This window comes from Podospora pseudoanserina, chromosome 3 (assembly GCF_035222485.1).
Source record: "Podospora pseudoanserina strain CBS 124.78 chromosome 3, whole genome shotgun sequence".
Taxonomy (NCBI): Eukaryota; Fungi; Ascomycota; class Sordariomycetes; order Sordariales; family Podosporaceae; genus Podospora; species Podospora pseudoanserina.
Window position 1 is genome coordinate 2,137,259 of NC_085922.1, and position 15,453 is coordinate 2,152,711.

The 15,453-nt window shown below is 53.5% G+C and overlaps 5 protein-coding genes across 5 annotated transcripts; 3 read left to right on the forward strand and 2 right to left on the reverse strand.

Annotated features, from left to right (window-relative positions):
• The first annotated feature begins 23 nt into the window (after nucleotides 1-23).
• On the forward strand, nucleotides 24-1,932 carry QC764_306190 (uncharacterized protein). The gene is made up of 2 exons (XM_062945725.1): nucleotides 24-630; nucleotides 699-1,932. The coding sequence occupies exons 1-2, from the start codon at nucleotides 495-497 to the stop codon at nucleotides 1,484-1,486; spliced, it is 924 nt and encodes a 307-aa protein (XP_062801753.1). The 5' UTR covers nucleotides 24-494; the 3' UTR covers nucleotides 1,487-1,932.
• Nucleotides 1,933-3,423: 1,491 nt separating this feature from the next.
• Nucleotides 3,424-5,608, forward strand: SIW14 (tyrosine-protein phosphatase siw14). The gene is made up of 3 exons (XM_062945726.1): nucleotides 3,424-4,733; nucleotides 4,796-4,985; nucleotides 5,044-5,608. Exons 1-3 carry the CDS (start codon nucleotides 4,243-4,245, stop codon nucleotides 5,341-5,343), a joined length of 981 nt encoding a protein of 326 aa, XP_062801754.1. The 5' UTR covers nucleotides 3,424-4,242; the 3' UTR covers nucleotides 5,344-5,608.
• Nucleotides 5,609-5,736: 128 nt separating this feature from the next.
• On the reverse strand, nucleotides 5,737-7,837 carry QC764_306220 (uncharacterized protein). The gene is made up of 2 exons (XM_062945727.1): nucleotides 6,489-7,837; nucleotides 5,737-6,377 (listed from the first exon to the last, which is right to left on the reverse strand). The coding sequence occupies exons 1-2, from the start codon at nucleotides 6,544-6,546 to the stop codon at nucleotides 6,004-6,006; spliced, it is 432 nt and encodes a 143-aa protein (XP_062801755.1). The 5' UTR covers nucleotides 6,547-7,837; the 3' UTR covers nucleotides 5,737-6,003.
• HLJ1 (Chaperone protein dnaJ) lies at nucleotides 7,145-8,841 on the forward strand. Its single transcript, XM_062945728.1, has 2 exons — nucleotides 7,145-7,995; nucleotides 8,049-8,841. Exons 1-2 carry the CDS (start codon nucleotides 7,431-7,433, stop codon nucleotides 8,594-8,596), a joined length of 1,113 nt encoding a protein of 370 aa, XP_062801756.1. The 5' UTR covers nucleotides 7,145-7,430; the 3' UTR covers nucleotides 8,597-8,841.
• A 2,018-nt stretch (nucleotides 8,842-10,859) lies between these two features.
• Nucleotides 10,860-15,334, reverse strand: QC764_306240 (uncharacterized protein; the record flags this gene model as incomplete). Its single annotated transcript, XM_062945729.1, has 2 exons — nucleotides 14,877-15,334; nucleotides 10,860-14,787 (listed from the first exon to the last, which is right to left on the reverse strand). The coding sequence occupies exons 1-2, from the start codon at nucleotides 15,053-15,055 to the stop codon at nucleotides 10,860-10,862; spliced, it is 4,107 nt and encodes a 1,368-aa protein (XP_062801757.1). The 5' UTR covers nucleotides 15,056-15,334.
• Between the last annotated feature and the right edge of the window lie 119 nt (nucleotides 15,335-15,453).

The window sequence follows — 15,453 nt, forward strand, 5'->3', positions numbered from 1 at the left end:
CACTGCCCAACACTGCTCATGAAGAAGGTGCGATGCTGCATGTGTTTCACCGACACACCATCGGGTGAAGACACTTGAATAACCATTTTTACGAGGCGAGTTGGACTCTCGATGCAGTCGTGAACCAAAGTCTTTTGTCTTCAATTTTGCGCAATGCCATCGTGAACCGCCCCAATGTCATAACCTCCAAACATGGCCATGCTCCCATGGTCTCGCCAACAACATCAACAAAAAATTGGAGTCGTCAACGAAAGTCCATTTGGCAATGGAGATGAAGACGGAATTGGTTTTCCCAACCGAGACATTGACGTCGGATGCTCCGTTGGCCTCGGCTCGGCCCCACCTAACCGCATCCCCGCCTTTCACACCGAGCATTACCGTCTTACATGCTCAACCGTCCATCTCATTAAAAGGTCCTCTCAATCTTCTTGAATTGATGGGAAGTTCACCTTGTAATTCCTCACGTCCCAAGTAGTAGTTAGTCTTCCATCACAATGTCAGACCAAGCCAAACGCCGCCTCGAGGCCACGGCCAACCACCTCTCCGGCAGCTCCAGCCTCGCCCCCATCATCAAAGTAGCCCCTGAATCCACCACCCCCCGAGCCGCCGGTAAGGTGGTCATCATCACTGGTAAGTTCATATATCATACCCTTCACCTATACTCAAACACATCAACATAGGGCTAACAAACTTCCCAGGCGCCAACTCCCTCCTCGGCATCGGCCGCGCCTCAGCCCACCAATTCGCCCAAAACGGCGCCCGCGCAGTCTACATCTGCGACTTTGACCCCTCCAACCTCGCCGCCCACAAAGCAGAACTCACAACCCTCTACCCCTCAGTCGACGTCCACACCCGCCAATTCGACGCCGCCCACGAGCCCTCTGTCGTCGAAGTCATCAACCACGCCATGACCACCTACGGCAGGCTAGACGTCTTCTTCGCCAACGCCGGCACCATCGGCCCCAACACCCTCTTCACCGACGTCGACCCATCCGGCTTCATGGAAACGATGCGCGTCAACTCTCTGTCTGTCTTTTTGGCAGCCAAGCACGCCGCCCCGGCGATGCAAAAGACCAGTCCAGGTAAAAAGGTTCCGGGGGGGAGTATTATTGCTACTGCGTCGGTGGCGGGGTTGAGGAGTAATGCTGGTGATACGAGCTACTCGGCTTCAAAGGCGGCCGTGGTGTCAATGGCGCAGACGATTTCTTATCAGTTGGCGGGAACGGGGGTGAGGATTAATGCGCTGTGTCCGGGGCTGATCGAGACGGGGATGACGGCGCCTGTGTTTGAGATGGCAAGGCAGAGGGGGACGCAGAAGAAGATTGGGCAGCTGAATCCCCTCAAGAGGGGGGGACACGCGGATGAGATTGCGAGGGTGGCGTTGTTTTTGGGGAGTGATGAGAGTAGTTATGTGAATGGGCAGGCGTGGGCGGTGGATGGGGGGTTGAGTGCTGGGCATCCTTTTGTGCCGGGGAGGTTGGGTTGATGTGTGAGATTGGTAGTGGTGAGCATGTGGGTTGACCGAGTCGTGATTATGTGGTTAATGAACATGGAGGGATGATGAGAGATCTGGTAAACATCGTGAGTGAGATGAGGTCGACGAAAATGTACTTTTTACCGGGATTACGGACGAACAGGATATCGAGGTCGACTGTAAACTCGTAGAAGTCTTGCATAGATGCATCTATTTGTTTCACCACAGAGGAATATCTCTCCAACTGTCCCATATCGGTTCTCAGATGTGGTAAGAAGTGTGCAATCGGTGACAGCCAGGTGTCACGTGCGCAACACGTGACCGCACACAACAGCGCAGGCCTTGAGGAATGGTTCGCGGGTACCAAAAGCGGTTAGTGAGAAGCAAGAACTGGCTTCGTTCGAAACCATCCCCTATTTTGCTCGGTGTTATTAATTCCAGGCTTCATTTGGGTGTGATCACGAGAGCAGTCTCCCCCCCCAAGCTTCCTCAGATTGGTTCATTTGGCGAAACCAGCTGCGAACTGCGGCGTGGGATTTGGCTGTTTTGTTGGTTTCGAAAGCGGGCGGTTGACATCCCGGGTGGCCCAGCGTGGGATGTGCATCCAAACTGGGGTGCATTAGGGGCTTGCATTGCCGAGTTTGACGTCCACCACAACAGAATCCCACCGTCAAGCCTCGCTTTTTTAACTGGCAAACGCGCGAGCGTGGAAAATATAGTGTACTGCGTCAGTTCAGTCTCTTGATTTTTTGTTCTCTTGCTCAGGAAGTGGAAATAGCGTCGAGAAACTGTGTTGACTTTCTACCAATCACAGTGAAACACAAATTTGATTTGCGTGGGGTGTTTTCTCAGGGTTCTCTTTGATGAGTGCACGGACACACCCTTGACCCCAGAAAATACAATTAGCTGGAGGGGCCTATGACGTATTTTGTACCAGGCCGACGCGGAATCCAGGCCGCGACATAGCTCTTACACGCGAGAGCTTTCCAATTCCATCTTCTCGCTTCGCAGTGTCCTTTGTCCCGAAGAGACGGGTTGAGTTTGGGAGAGAAGGGGGGAATTGGAATATCTGCGGTATTAAGAGCAGTGCAGTGTTCTTATTCATGATGTAGAAATCGTATGTTTCTTTGTGGGCAGGTCTACCAATGAACTGGATTTTCCCATCTCTTGAGAGACTTGGCTGCATAGACAGAAAAGACTCGACGATTTGGGGGATGGATAATGTTTCACCCAAATCGGATCCATCCGGGTAGCGAGTCTAGATCGATATTTTGATTGACCGCCTCGCTTCTGAGGGAAGAAGTGTGCCGTGTGAGCGTGCAGCGATCTGGCATCTCCTCCGCGCGTTCGCTCAGTCACAGATGAGGCGGGTACACTACGCTACTAGATCAGGCGTCAACAAACTGATCATCCACTTGTCAACGTGGCTTTCGAGCAGCCACATGAAGCGCATGGAAAAGTCCCAAGTGATGAAAAGAAAAGAAGAACATGGTGACTTTTGTGCTATGCTGTGCGCTATGCACGCGACTCGCCGCCAAGAAGCGGAGAACCTAGAGTTCGTGTGGGGGAAACGAGACGGTTCTACGACAGCATTGTTGCTAATTGTATCCCCCGCCCGCGGCCTGGGGTTGTATTCTGTGATGTGTAATCAAGGGAAATATCCCCAATCTCAAAGAAGGGGAAGGGGTACGACCTGGGGGAATTGCATGGCGTACGCTGACGGCGCTGTGGGAGGGGAAAGATGTCATTGTGCAAAGGTAGGAACTCGAGTTTGCTACCTCTGTTCTCAACGTTTAACCCCGACGTAGCTCCGTACAGGTACACACTCGGTGTAACGGACAGGGATTTAGAGTGCCTTGACGAGGCTTTCACTGCAGGGACTCTTCCGGCTCTTTTTGGCTGTTGGTGGCGAGGAAACGTCGACTTTTTCGTCAGAGAGAGTAGCAGAGAGAGGAGAGGGGGAGAGAATTCCAGATCAAAGAAAAAGACGGACTTTGTCTTTCTCCGTGACCCTAACCCAGTTTGAGCTCCCGTCGTCCCGCGGCTGGACAGCTGGACGCTTCGCGCAGTGGCATGCCCGTTCATTGACACTGTGCAGCCACCACCACCCCACCGTCTTTGGTGGAGCGCCCACTCATCAACCACAACCAGGACCCCATCCCCATACCCGCACCCTCATACGTTTGACTTTCTTTTCACTGTTTTACCTTCGACAGCCCACAACCCAAATCGCTTCGAGCTGCCAGAGCACAGCACAGCACCCTCTCGCCCTGCTTTTTGCTTTGCGACAGGCAAGGCAGCCCCCCTATTCTATTCTCCTTTCTTTTAATCCCAAAGAACCTTCTCATTTCTCTCTGTCAAGATGGGGAAACCGTAATCACCAGCAACGCCCTCCACTCAGAGGTGCCTAGGATCTCTTTCTGATCCTGCCCACCGAGCCACCCACTCTTATTACCCAACAATCCCGCTCTAACTCGCGACTCCCGGTCCCCGACTCCCGGCATCACTTCCACTTCATCCTCCTAAAAACTCAAAAAGCAAAAAGAGTCCCGGCCTTCTTGACCGACCCGACCACCTTGGCCGACGATCCACCTCTCGCCTGCATTGTTCACGGCTTCCTCCGACCGTCCCGTGAGACCACACCCCGGCGACCGCCATCCACTGCTCCACCGCCCACTTCCTGGTCTGATCGGATCCGACATTTTCCAATCTGCCCCATAACGACTACCCAACCTTGGCTTCACCCATTCTACCTGTTACCTCCTGTCATGGGTGCTGGCACTGCCATAAAAACGACTCTCGGTCTCTTCGCCATGTCTGAAGGAGGGAAAGTTGTCATGTCCAAGAGGAGTGCTCGGCCATACATCGAAGAAGACGAAATGGAGAAACAAACACTGGATTATCAGGCCAACGGGGACGAGAGAAGAAGCACGGCGTCGACATCTACCACCTACAGCAGTCAATCCAGCCTCGAGTCATCGCCATCAGTGCATGCCGCCGACCCGGAGAGAGATGTGGAACAGCTTCAGCTCTCAAGTCAGAAACACCGCACATCCACCACCGGACCCCGCGATGCCTTTCACCCGCCAAATGACGACCTCGAGTCTGGCTCAATATCAGCTCTTGAGCTGGACAGGATACTTCCAACCGAGGGCCGGCCCTCCAATTTTGGTGTCGTTGTTCCAGGCGTGTACAGAAGCAGTTTCCCACAGTCGGAGGACTACGGCTTTATCGAGGGCTTGAAGTTGAAAACAATCGTGTAGGCACCATCCACTCTGCTCTTCCATTTTGCAAGGAAGCTGTTACTAACATGAAACGCAGCACCCTTGTACAAAAAGAGTTCCCACAAGGCTATGACAAGTTCATTGAGAGGAATGGCATCAACCACTGCGTCTTTGACATGAAGGGCACCAAGAAGCAGGCCATCCCGATTGCCACCATGAGGTCAATTCTCCGGCTGGTTCTGGACCGCAGGAATCACCCATTGCTGATTCACTGCAATCACGGCAAGGTATGATTTCAGTCCGGATTTTGCATTATTACGAAGCAGTTCTCTGACAGTATGACAGCATCGCACTGGGTGTGTCGTTGGTGTGGTGCGCAAACTTTCTGGTTGGGAGCTTGGCAACGTGCTTAGCGAGTACAAGAGGTACGCTGAGCCGAAGGTCCGAGACTGTGACGTAAATTACATCACCGGCTTTGAGCCGGCCGACATTTCGAATCTTTTTCGAGAGGTGACCTTGCCATTTCGAACCCGAAACTTCCTCCGAGCCACCTTCTTCGCCCTCATCATGACCGTCATCTGGCTATTTTCAGGCACTAAGCTAATATCAGCGGCGCCTCAGCGAGGCAAAGTATTGGAAGAGTAGTGCAATGGCACAGCTTTGGGTAGATTGGGACAAGAGGAGAAATCGGCAGGGATCGTGGGACGAGTCACCATGGGCGAGGCTGTCTGATATCATTGCATTCACACAACCCCCTTACCTTTGATATACTGCATCGGTATTTTTGGGACGGATGGCATAGTGGCATAGAAACCCCTCAAGACTCGTTGGGACAAGGGAGCGGAGACTGATCAAGTGCTGAGGTGGTCTCCCTGGCGTTTTTTTTTCTAGTTTTTTTTTTATTGGCGGCTAGCATCTTTTTTATTCCCTAGTAGCCTCCTTTTGTTTTCTTTTATCTCTCTGGGTACATTTTTTGGGTCTTTTTTGAGTGAGAACCCGTTTATTGAGGGGGACTATGCTACACTAGTTGTATAGTATATTTTATATGTACAAGACAGAGACATGGGGGTGATATTACTTGCCCCGGGTATGTCCATGCTGAGCTTTTTGGCTAGGTGTGGCTGCCGTGCTTCTTTTGCCGGGCAACTGGTGGGAGGAGCGTCGATAGAAACTATGCAAATTTTGAGAAGACAAACAACCAGCCTTGTGTCATTCCATCCTTGAACTCGCATGCCATATCGTCGAAATCCTATTGCCATCTCCCCCTTTTTCAGTCTTTTTATCTCCAGTTTTGAGTAACAAGTTTCAATCATCATACACCCCCCACCTGTTTACTTCCCTCCTCTCTTCTTCTTCTGCCTTACGGTCGCCGGTAGCGTAGACGTAGGCTCCGCAGACGGTGTTGATGGCGCCTATTCCCATTGCGAGTCCGCGGACGCCGCCGCGGAGGGACATGAACTTTTGGCGGACGCCGCCCGGGGGTGAGCGGCGGGAGGCGAGGAGGACGTAGATGCCTGACCAGGCTGCGTTTGTGCCGGCGCCGTCGACTTTGAAGCCGGCGAGGGTGAGGTAGGAGGAGAAGGCGAGGAGGGGGGAGAAGAGGAAGGGGAGGGGCTGGAAAGGGCGGAGGTGGAGGGCTAGGGCTAGGGAGGAGAGGGTCATTGGGGGGATGGAGGATGCTGGGTGTGTATTAGTATCAAAATGGTGAATGAGGAGGGGGAAGAAAGAGAAGGGGAGGGGGGTGGACCAGAGAGGGGATGTGTGAGAGTGGTGTTTAGGAGTTGACTTACTGCCCCAGGCGCGGATGGTGTCACGGAAGGTGACGTTGTCTTGGTTTGTTGAAGCCATTCTGAGCACTGGTATTTGGTCGACGGTTTCAAGACGGGTATCTGAGTATTCGATTGAATAGAGAGCTTCAGTGCGGTCGTAAGTCTCCAATATCTCGTCGTCTCATCTCCACATGTTGTCGCTCACTTCACTCGCTTCACTCTTCACTCACTCACTCACACAAATCCATAATGAACTTTTCCCCCAAAAACCAGTGACGTCGTTTGGTTGGTTCTGCCGCTGCGACAGGGCAAGCGAGATGACTAAGCAACCGATACAGCGCCCCCTGCCGGGGAAAAAAACGTCACGCACGGGCCAACGGGTTGTTGTCCCTGGCACCTGGAGAATCAGATGGTTCTGGAACAGCAGCAGGAGGAAGAGTTCACTCACCAGTGTCACAGGGGTGTGATGGATTCACAATGGAAAATAGGTGTCTGAATTGAACTATATTCAACAAATCTATCGTCTTATTTTTTCTGGCTTCCGCGTTTCATTTCGACTTCTGGAAGGACGTTGTTCGTGGGGGTGATATAGAAAAGCGAGTGTGGGGGCGCTGCAGTCAGTGTGCGGCGGTCTCCAAAAAAGCCACGCTTTCCGGTGTGTCCTCCTGTCGCTGTCTGTCACCAGTGGTGTATCGCTTGCGTTCGACTCTGCAAGATCCAATCGCAATCCAACTTTTTTACGACCTCTCTTTTCGCAGAGGCAGTTCTTGTTGCTTTTTATCATCGCTCTCCCAATCTCAGAAGAGAGAATTCTTGTTGCGACAGATAACCCTGATTCCACCAACCGGTCTTGCGACTCCCCCCGTCTCCGACAGCCGATAGATACCAACTCCAACATCACCCCCTTTACTACACCACCACCGCCACCACCACTTCAACACCACCGCAGTCCCAAGGGCAACCATGCCCGAAGCCAAAACCTCCGGCGCCTCCGCCAGCGACGGCACCGCCCGCTCCCGCACAGCAGCCGGCACCTCCTCCTCCACCCACAACGGCCACAACCAAGGCTCCCAATCGCGCACCTATACCCCCGACCAAAAAGCCGCCGTCCTCCGCATCCGCCGCTGCTCCCCCACCGCCTTCTACGAGATCCTCGACATCCAAAAAACATGCACCGACTCCGAGGTGAAAAAGGCATACCGCAAGCTCTCCCTCCTGACACACCCCGACAAAAACGGGCACGAGCACGCGGACGAGGCGTTCAAGATGGTCGCGAGAGCGTTCAGTGTCTTGGGGGATAAGGAAAAGAGGGATAAATTTGATCGGTTTGGGACTGATCCCGATAGTAGATTCGAGTCGGCCAGGGCAGCGGCGAGGGAGGGAACAGGGATGGGTGGGTTTGGGGGGCGGCCAAGGGGGGGAGGTTTCGGGGGTTGGGAGGAGGAGATTAGTCCTGAAGAAATGTTTGCTAGGTTTTTTGGGGGTGGTGGCGGGGGAATGGGTGGTGGGTTTGGGGGGCCTTTTGGGGGTGAGTACTTCTGGGAAGGAGGTGAAAAGAAATGGATGCTGACAAGTGAACAGGTATGGACGGCGGACAATTCTTCTTCAACCTCGGCGGCATGGGCGGGCCAGGGATAAGAGTCCACCAATTCGGCGGCGGCAGACCAAGAGCAAGGCCTAGAAACCCCGGGCAGGAGGAACCACCGGCCAGCATGCTCGGGACGATACTGGGACTTTTACCCATCATCATCTTATTCATCTTTCCCATCATTTCGTCTATTTTCTCCGGGTTGACGACCATCACGACGCCGGCAACGCCGAGCATGGTGTTTGACCAGCCGTATGCGTCGTATACTGTGGAGAGGATGATGCCAAACTACAAGACAAAGTACTACCTCAACAAGGCCGACATCAAGTCTTACACCCCGGCCAAATTCAACTGGTTGGATAGGCAGGCCGAGGTGGTGTTTGTGCAGCAGCTGAGGATCGAGTGTGAGAAGGAGATGCAGAGGAAGCAGGAGCTGAAGGACCAGGCGACGGGGTGGTTTTCTTACAACAAGGACAAGATGGAATTGGCTAACAACTTTCCCATGCCGCAGTGTAGGAGGCTGAATTCGTTGAACAAGTAGTTTGAGGTGACGGGGGAAGGTATTGGTTGCTGTTGTTTTTTTGCATGAGATAAATACTTAGATAATGGTAGTGGTGTTTGGAGTGAGGGGGAGGGTGGAAGCGTTGGAAAGCTAGGTAACTTGTGATGCCGCTGCTGCCACTCGCTTGTAATGAGATTATGAAGATGTGTACGATGAGGTGTGTGTATAAACGAGTGATCTAACCTGGTGCTATGTACACAATCGATGGTGTTCCCGAACTTTGCTGAGTTGATCATAGTTTCGCTCTCTTCTGTCCAACCTTTTTATATCCATCTTATGTTGGATTGTAGATAAGTTATCCATGATTTGGTATGTATTCTCTCTTAAAAATACATCCCAATCATGGATAACTTATATACAATCTCAAAAGAAAAGAGATCCGATCCCTCCCATCCCTCACTCGATACCCAAACCCACTCGACCCTCTCTATTCTTCCGAATCTTGTCATCCGCGGCCCGCACGAACCCAAGCAGCGTCACCTTTTGTCGACAATAAGGACAATCCCTCGCAAAATGGAGAGGCGGTCCCATATCATTCCCGCTCACACTATCCAACCCCAGCCACGGCCGCACACATGAGAGGTGGAACTGATGACGACAGGGCAACTCAAACACCCTGTCGAAGCTCTGCTCAAACAGGTCTTCCATGAAAATCGGGCAGATGTGCTTCTCCTCCTGCTCCTCGTCCTTTTGCCGCCCTGTCATCTCCTGTCCCTTTTCATGCTGTCCGTTCTCCTGCTGTCCCTACTCCTGCTGTCCCTACTCCTGCTGTCACTCCTCCTCCTCCTCTTCCTACTACTACTACTACTCCTCATCCCCCATCCCCTCTCCCCTCTCCCCTCTTACAACCCCTCCCGCTAGGAGCCACAGAGGTAAAGCTCTCGAAAACCAACTCACCACGCTTACAAGCCCCCCCCTGGCCGTCGTGTGCCTCCTAATCGCCGCAACACCAACCATCCAGAAAAAGACCGGTCGATCAAAAGCTTTGGTGTGTAACCGTTTACTCGACCCTATACTTAGTGGAAGGTGACAAGAAAGGGGTGACGCTTGCTGCGGTGCATGCAGCACAGCCCCGGAGCTCATCATCAATCTCAACAAAATATCTCAACGTGGTTTCAGGAGGTGTAAACAAAGAGCCACATCTCCACAGCAACCACAAGCTTTTGAGTAGATGTGACGGAAGTCAACCTCGACTTATCTCGGATTCAAACGACCTCCGCGGGCCTGTGGCTCAAGGGCAGTCACATAGCCGGCCCACTTACCTGTTGAGAAAACCACCTTTGAAGGTCCAGATTCCTCCCTCTGAATAGGTGGAGCCCACCAGCCACAGCCACACACACAGCCTTTGCCAGGCGCCTGGTCTGAAAGTGAGACAAACCTCGAGGAGGACATTGCAATCCCCACAGTCGCTCATCATATAAAAACAAAGTCTTCTGGGTCTTATCAGGTACAACTCGATGATCCACAGCCGGCAGCAACTCGTTGTGGCGACGCTTCTCTCGGTGGCAGCCATCAACGCCAAGACATCTCACCACCAGCATGTGAAAGCCTTGCTGCGGGAAAGAGTCCAAGGGAATGTTTGAAAAAAATATCAAAGTTCCATGGGAATACGGTCATTCATGGGGAAGAAAAAAGACATATATCCCCTAATTTTAGACATGGCACTTGGGAGTCTCTAGAAAACCGATAAGTGTATCAAGGACACATTGATCAACCCGTCTCGATCAACAAGTCAGCGAAGCTCCTCCTCGTGGTCCTCTCTGCCCATATGGAAAAAAAAAATAAACAGAAAACAATAATAATAAAAATAAGAAAAAGCCAAAAGGAGGAAATACTCTAGATAAACGTCTAGGCCAATAAACACACCGAGAACTTCCAGTTGCTGAGAATGCTCTTTTTTAACAACTTTGGTTTCGTTAAGGAGAGCGAACCCCCTGTCATGCCTTGATTCCCACCACGGCTTTATGGGAGCTTCGCTCTAGCAAAAGTAATGTAGATCCGTCTTCCAGAAAGATACTGCTTCCATCAAACGGACATAGCCAAACTGCTCCGCCTGTCACGAACAAAACACCGCCTCAACAACCCCCATCACTTTATCTAGGCATGCACACTTGAAAGCACATTCCCGGATCCAACCAGCACCACTTCGTATTCCTCCATCTTTCAACCGGATAAAAAGATAACTCAGACTATAATACAACCCGAACCCAAAATCCATCCCTCATTTTCCTTTCCCACCCCCTCAAATAGCAATAAAAAAACTCTTCTCCCCCTCCCTCTCCTCCACCCTGGCCCTCTCAACAATAGGATCACAACAAGCCAACCTAATCCTCTCCACCGTCGCCGGGCTCTCCAACCTCAGCAGCCCATCCCCCTTCTCATCCACCCCCACCCCCGCCTCAACACCATACTGCCTCCTCGCCGCCTTCAGCGCATCCCTGATAGCAAAGAAGACCGCACTCCCCATAAAAAGCGGCGGCTCACCCACCCCCCTGCTCCTCTGAATCGTCCTCAAATCCTTCCACTCCACATCTTTGAGCAAGCTCACATTAAAAACCTGCGGTATATCCCTGAAGCCAGGAATTTTGTAGTTCCCTGGACCGCGAGTAGCAAGGCTCCCCTTCATCGGTCCGTTCCTCAACCAAAGCGACTCTTCCATCGTAAAGAGCCCCAGACCCTGGATGAACGCCCCCTGTATCTGACCATAGTCAATAGCCGGGTTGATCGACTGCCCAACGTCCATTTTGATGTCCGCTCTCAGACAGGTCCAGGAGCCAGTCAAAGTGTCGATTTCGACTTCGGCGGCCGTGACGCCTTGGGTAAAGTAGAAAAACATCTTGCCCTTGTTCTCGCCCCAGACGTAGCCGATCTCGGGGGTCTTGTAGAAGCCCTGGGCCGAGAGGTTGACTCTGTCAAAGTAGGCGGCGTGGGCGAGTTCCTTCATTGTTGCCTTGGGCCCGAGCTTTTCACGGTAGGGCTGGAGGCGGGTGTTGAGTTGTTGGCAGGCGTTGTAGATGGCGTAGCCGTTCAGGTCGGATGATGCCGATGCGGCAGTGGCAGACGCGTTGGCGACGGTGTTGGTGGCCGTCTCGGAGATGTAGACCGAGTCGAACGGAACGTTGAGTGCCTGGGCGGCAATCTGCGTCATCTTGGTGTGGAGACCTTGACCCATCTCCGTGCCACCGTGGGCGACGAGGACGGAACCATCGTGGTAAATGTGGACAAGAGCGCCGGCCTGGTTGAACCAAAGAGCTGTGAAGGAGATACCGAACTTTGTTGGGATGAGAGCCAGCCCGCGCTTGCGCCACTTGTGTGTGTCGTTGAATTTGGTGATTGCTTCCCGGCGAGCGGCATAGTCGCACTCTTCTTGAAGCTGTTTGTACATCAGAGGAACGTGCCAGTCAGTCAATGGTTGGTTAAAGTGAGTCTCCTCCAACGGCTTGTACATGTTGATCTCGCGGAACCGTTCAGCAGGCATGCCGAGACGATCAGCGACTTCAGACATGTACTGTTCTGCGATGAACATGCCTTGGGGACCACCAAACCCGCGGAAAGCTGTGTTGGAGACGGTGTTGGTCTTGCAGATGCGGCCGCGGACGTGGATGTTGGGGATGAGGTAGCAGCCGTCGGAGTGCGTCATGGCGCGCTCACAGACAGCAGCGCTGAGATCCCAAGACCAACCACCATTGTTGAAGATGTCGAGATCGAGGGCTTGGATCTTGCCATCTTTGTTGACGCCTACCTTCCACCGGCCGAGGAAGGGATGGCGCTGACCCGAGGTGAGCATGTCCTCCTCGCGGGTGAGCATGGCACGAACTGGCCTGCGGGTCTTTTTAGCAGCGAGAGCGCAGTAAGAGCTCAGGGGAACGGATCTGGACTCCTTTCCGCCAAAGCCACCGCCCATGCGCTTGACTTTGACGACGACCTTGTTGGACTGGACACCAAGAACTTGGGAGGCGTAAACTTGGGCTTCGTTGGGGTTCTGGGTGCTGGACCAAATCTCCATCTCACCATCTTCAGGCTTGGGAACAGCAATCGCGGCGTTGGTCTCGAGATAGAAATGCTCTTGGCCGCCCATCCTGGCAACACCGGTGAAGGTGTAGTCACACTTCTCGAACGCGCCTTCCGGATCTCCCTTTTTGATCTCTCTGAAGAACTTGTAGAAGCTCTCCTTTTCGATGGCCTCCTCCATGGTGAAGATGGCAGGTAGTTCCTCGTACTCGACCCTGACAGCGCGAGCACCCTCGGCAGCGCGAGCAGCAGATGTGGCGAGCACCATACCAATGACCTGGCCAGCAGTGTGCACCTCATCCTCGGCAAAAAAGACCTCCTCAAAGTGCGGCGCACCCCAACGGTTGGCTGCCGAGCTGGGCATGTCGTTCTTGTCGATGTAATCCACCACGCCTGGAACACCGAGCGCGGGCGAAAAGTCAACCGACAACAGCTTGGCGTGCGCTTTGGTCGAGAGGACCATGCAGCCATGCAGCTCATTTCTCGCTGGTGGGATGTCGTCTGTGTATTGAGCTTCACCAGTTGCCTGCTTCAGCGCAGCAACATGGTTGTTCGACTTGCCGACAATCTCCTGCTCATATGCCGCCGCAGCCGCCTCGTCCTCTTTGCCTGTTGAGATCTCTCTTTCAATCTCCTCTACTGCCTCCTCATCCCTTTCGCCCTCAGCAAACTCCTTCATCGCATCATGATAGAACCTGTAGAAGAAGCCCAACGCCAATGACTTCCTGTAACTCGCCATACCACCGGGAACCCCAAAGCTCAGATCAAAGTCCTGGCTCAACGCAGTCATCGTGCCCTCCAACGTCTCCAACTCGGCAAACTTCTTCCCCTTCAAAAACTCGCCGGCCCTCTTCGCCGCCACCGTCATAGGCGCCATACCGCCGTACACCAGCCTCGCCTCCTCCACAGCTCCATCCTCACCCACCCTCACCCTCAACGCACCCGTCACGATAGCAATGTCATCATCCTTCCTCTTCGCCTGCTTGTACGCCCTGAAAAGCTCGCCCTTTTCCCTCGTCACCGGGATCTTGATGCTGACCAGCACGGCATCGTCCGGCAAGCTTGTCTTTCTGTACCCCTGGAAAAACTCTTTCATCGGAAGTTCCGTCGTCTCGCCCAGCGATTTCGCCACCAAAACAGCATCAGCCGCCATTAAAACAGGATTCAAATCTGAAATCGGACTCGCCGTCACCAGATTCCCCGCCGGCGTGCCAACATTCCTGATCTGCCTCCCAGCAAAGAACTTGAGCTGCTTGTGCAGCGCCTCGAAGACCTGCCCTCTCTTCTCCCCGTACTTCTCCCGTGCTTCCAGCGCGAGATGCTCCAGGTCAGTAAGCGTAATGTTGGCCCCCACCTCCAGCGAGTCCTCCTTGAACTCGTACTGTCTTAGCTCTGGGATATCAGCGACGTAAACACTGACTGGATACTGCACCGCCTTGAACTTGATCTCAATCTGCGTCTCCGTGCTGCCGCCGACAATCTTCGCCTGCGGAAACACAGACTTGATCTCCAACAGCTGCTCCAACGTTACCGGCCTGAACCACTTCTTGCGCTTGTTTCCAAACGCGAGTGGTTTAAGCTCGTGTTTCTTGAGCTGAGGGGGAAAGATCAGTTCCGTGTCGGGGTTGTACTCGATCAACCCTGGCGGTGTGAACCTCTTGGTTGCCTCTCCGCCATCCACCTCTCTCCCACACCCACCCCCGCTGCCATTTTCCATACAGCAGCCCCCTTCCCTGCCACAGCCCCCATTTGCCGCTGCTTTTACCTTCCTCCCTGTCGTGGCAAAAGTCTGTGCTGCGTTCAGGATAGACCGGTACCCCGTGCATCTGCACAGGTTCCCATCAAACCCCTCCTCAATCTCCTCTTCCGTGAGCTCTTCTTTGCTGTCGGCCTTGTTCCTTAGCATCGAGTATAAGCTCATGACGATCCCGGGGGTGCAGAAGCCGCATTGGGAGCCATTGCCCTTTGCTATCCTTTCTTGGGCTGGGTGTGGGCGGGAGACGTTGCCGATGCCTTCGACGGTGATGACATGTTTGCCGTCGATGGCGACGAGGGGGGCGAGACAGGCGTTGATGGAGGCGTGGTAGATTTTCTTGGTGGTTGGGTTGAAGCCCGAGAGGACGAGGGTGCAGGCGCCGCAGCCGCCTTCGGAGCAGCCGCTGGGGGGATGTTAGTGATATGCCGGGGATACAAAAGGAGGAAGAAGAAGAAGAAGGAGGAGGAGGAGGAGGAGGAGGAGGGGACGTACAGCTTGGTGCCAGTTAGGCCGATGCCTCGCAGGTATTCAAGAAGGGTGGCCTCTGGGTCGACATCGTCAAGGACAACACGGGTGCCGTTCAGGTAAAATGTAATGGTATCAGAATACTCTGTCGACAGAGAGGCTGTAGGAGCTGTGGTGGGGGTGGTGGCTATGGCCGAGGGTGCCATGTTGAAATCGGGGGAACCAGTGGTGTTCGTCCCAAGTGTCCAGTCTTTCTTGGTTGCTTTCCCTAGATGTCAAAAACAGGGAGAGCTAGAGTAGTAAGGAACCAAGAATTAAAAACCAAAAACCAAAAAGAACAAAGAACCGGTCGGTCGGTCGGGGAGATGGGTGCTACTACTGGTATTTATTAATGCTACAAAGAGATATCACCGGGTATCAGGATGGCATCCAATCCCCTTTCTGTCAACCAAATGGCCATGGGATGGCAGTTGCATGCAGCGGACGTCACCAGCACCGGGCGCGTGGCAAGCTTCCCTCCTCCACCAAGGCTCTTATCGGTTGAACGCGGGGGTGCCTCTCGGAGCTCCCCCGCTGCCCACAGGGCTGCTTATCCACTTATCGC

What these genes read in the sequence shown, in the direction of transcription:
- SIW14 (XM_062945726.1), top strand. Translation starts at nt 4,243, where the DNA reads ATGGGTGCTGGCACTGCCATAAAAACGACTCTCGGTCTCTTCGCCATG. An exon ending in TTGAAGTTGAAAACAATCGT is followed by an intron (nt 4,734 to 4,795) that starts GTAGGCACCATC and finishes CATGAAACGCAG; the next exon opens with CACCCTTGTACAAAAAGAGT. An exon ending in TTCACTGCAATCACGGCAAG is followed by an intron (nt 4,986 to 5,043) that starts GTATGATTTCAG and finishes ACAGTATGACAG; the next exon opens with CATCGCACTGGGTGTGTCGT.
- HLJ1 (XM_062945728.1), top strand. Translation starts at nt 7,431, where the DNA reads ATGCCCGAAGCCAAAACCTCCGGCGCCTCCGCCAGCGACGGCACCGCC. An exon ending in GTTTGGGGGGCCTTTTGGGG is followed by an intron (nt 7,996 to 8,048) that starts GTGAGTACTTCT and finishes ACAAGTGAACAG; the next exon opens with GTATGGACGGCGGACAATTC.
- QC764_306190 (XM_062945725.1), top strand. Translation starts at nt 495, where the DNA reads ATGTCAGACCAAGCCAAACGCCGCCTCGAGGCCACGGCCAACCACCTC. An exon ending in TAAGGTGGTCATCATCACTG is followed by an intron (nt 631 to 698) that starts GTAAGTTCATAT and finishes CAAACTTCCCAG; the next exon opens with GCGCCAACTCCCTCCTCGGC.
- QC764_306220 (XM_062945727.1), bottom strand. Translation starts at nt 6,546, where the DNA reads ATGGCTTCAACAAACCAAGACAACGTCACCTTCCGTGACACCATCCGC. An exon ending in CACCATCCGCGCCTGGGGCA is followed by an intron (nt 6,378 to 6,488) that starts GTAAGTCAACTC and finishes ATACACACCCAG; the next exon opens with CATCCTCCATCCCCCCAATG.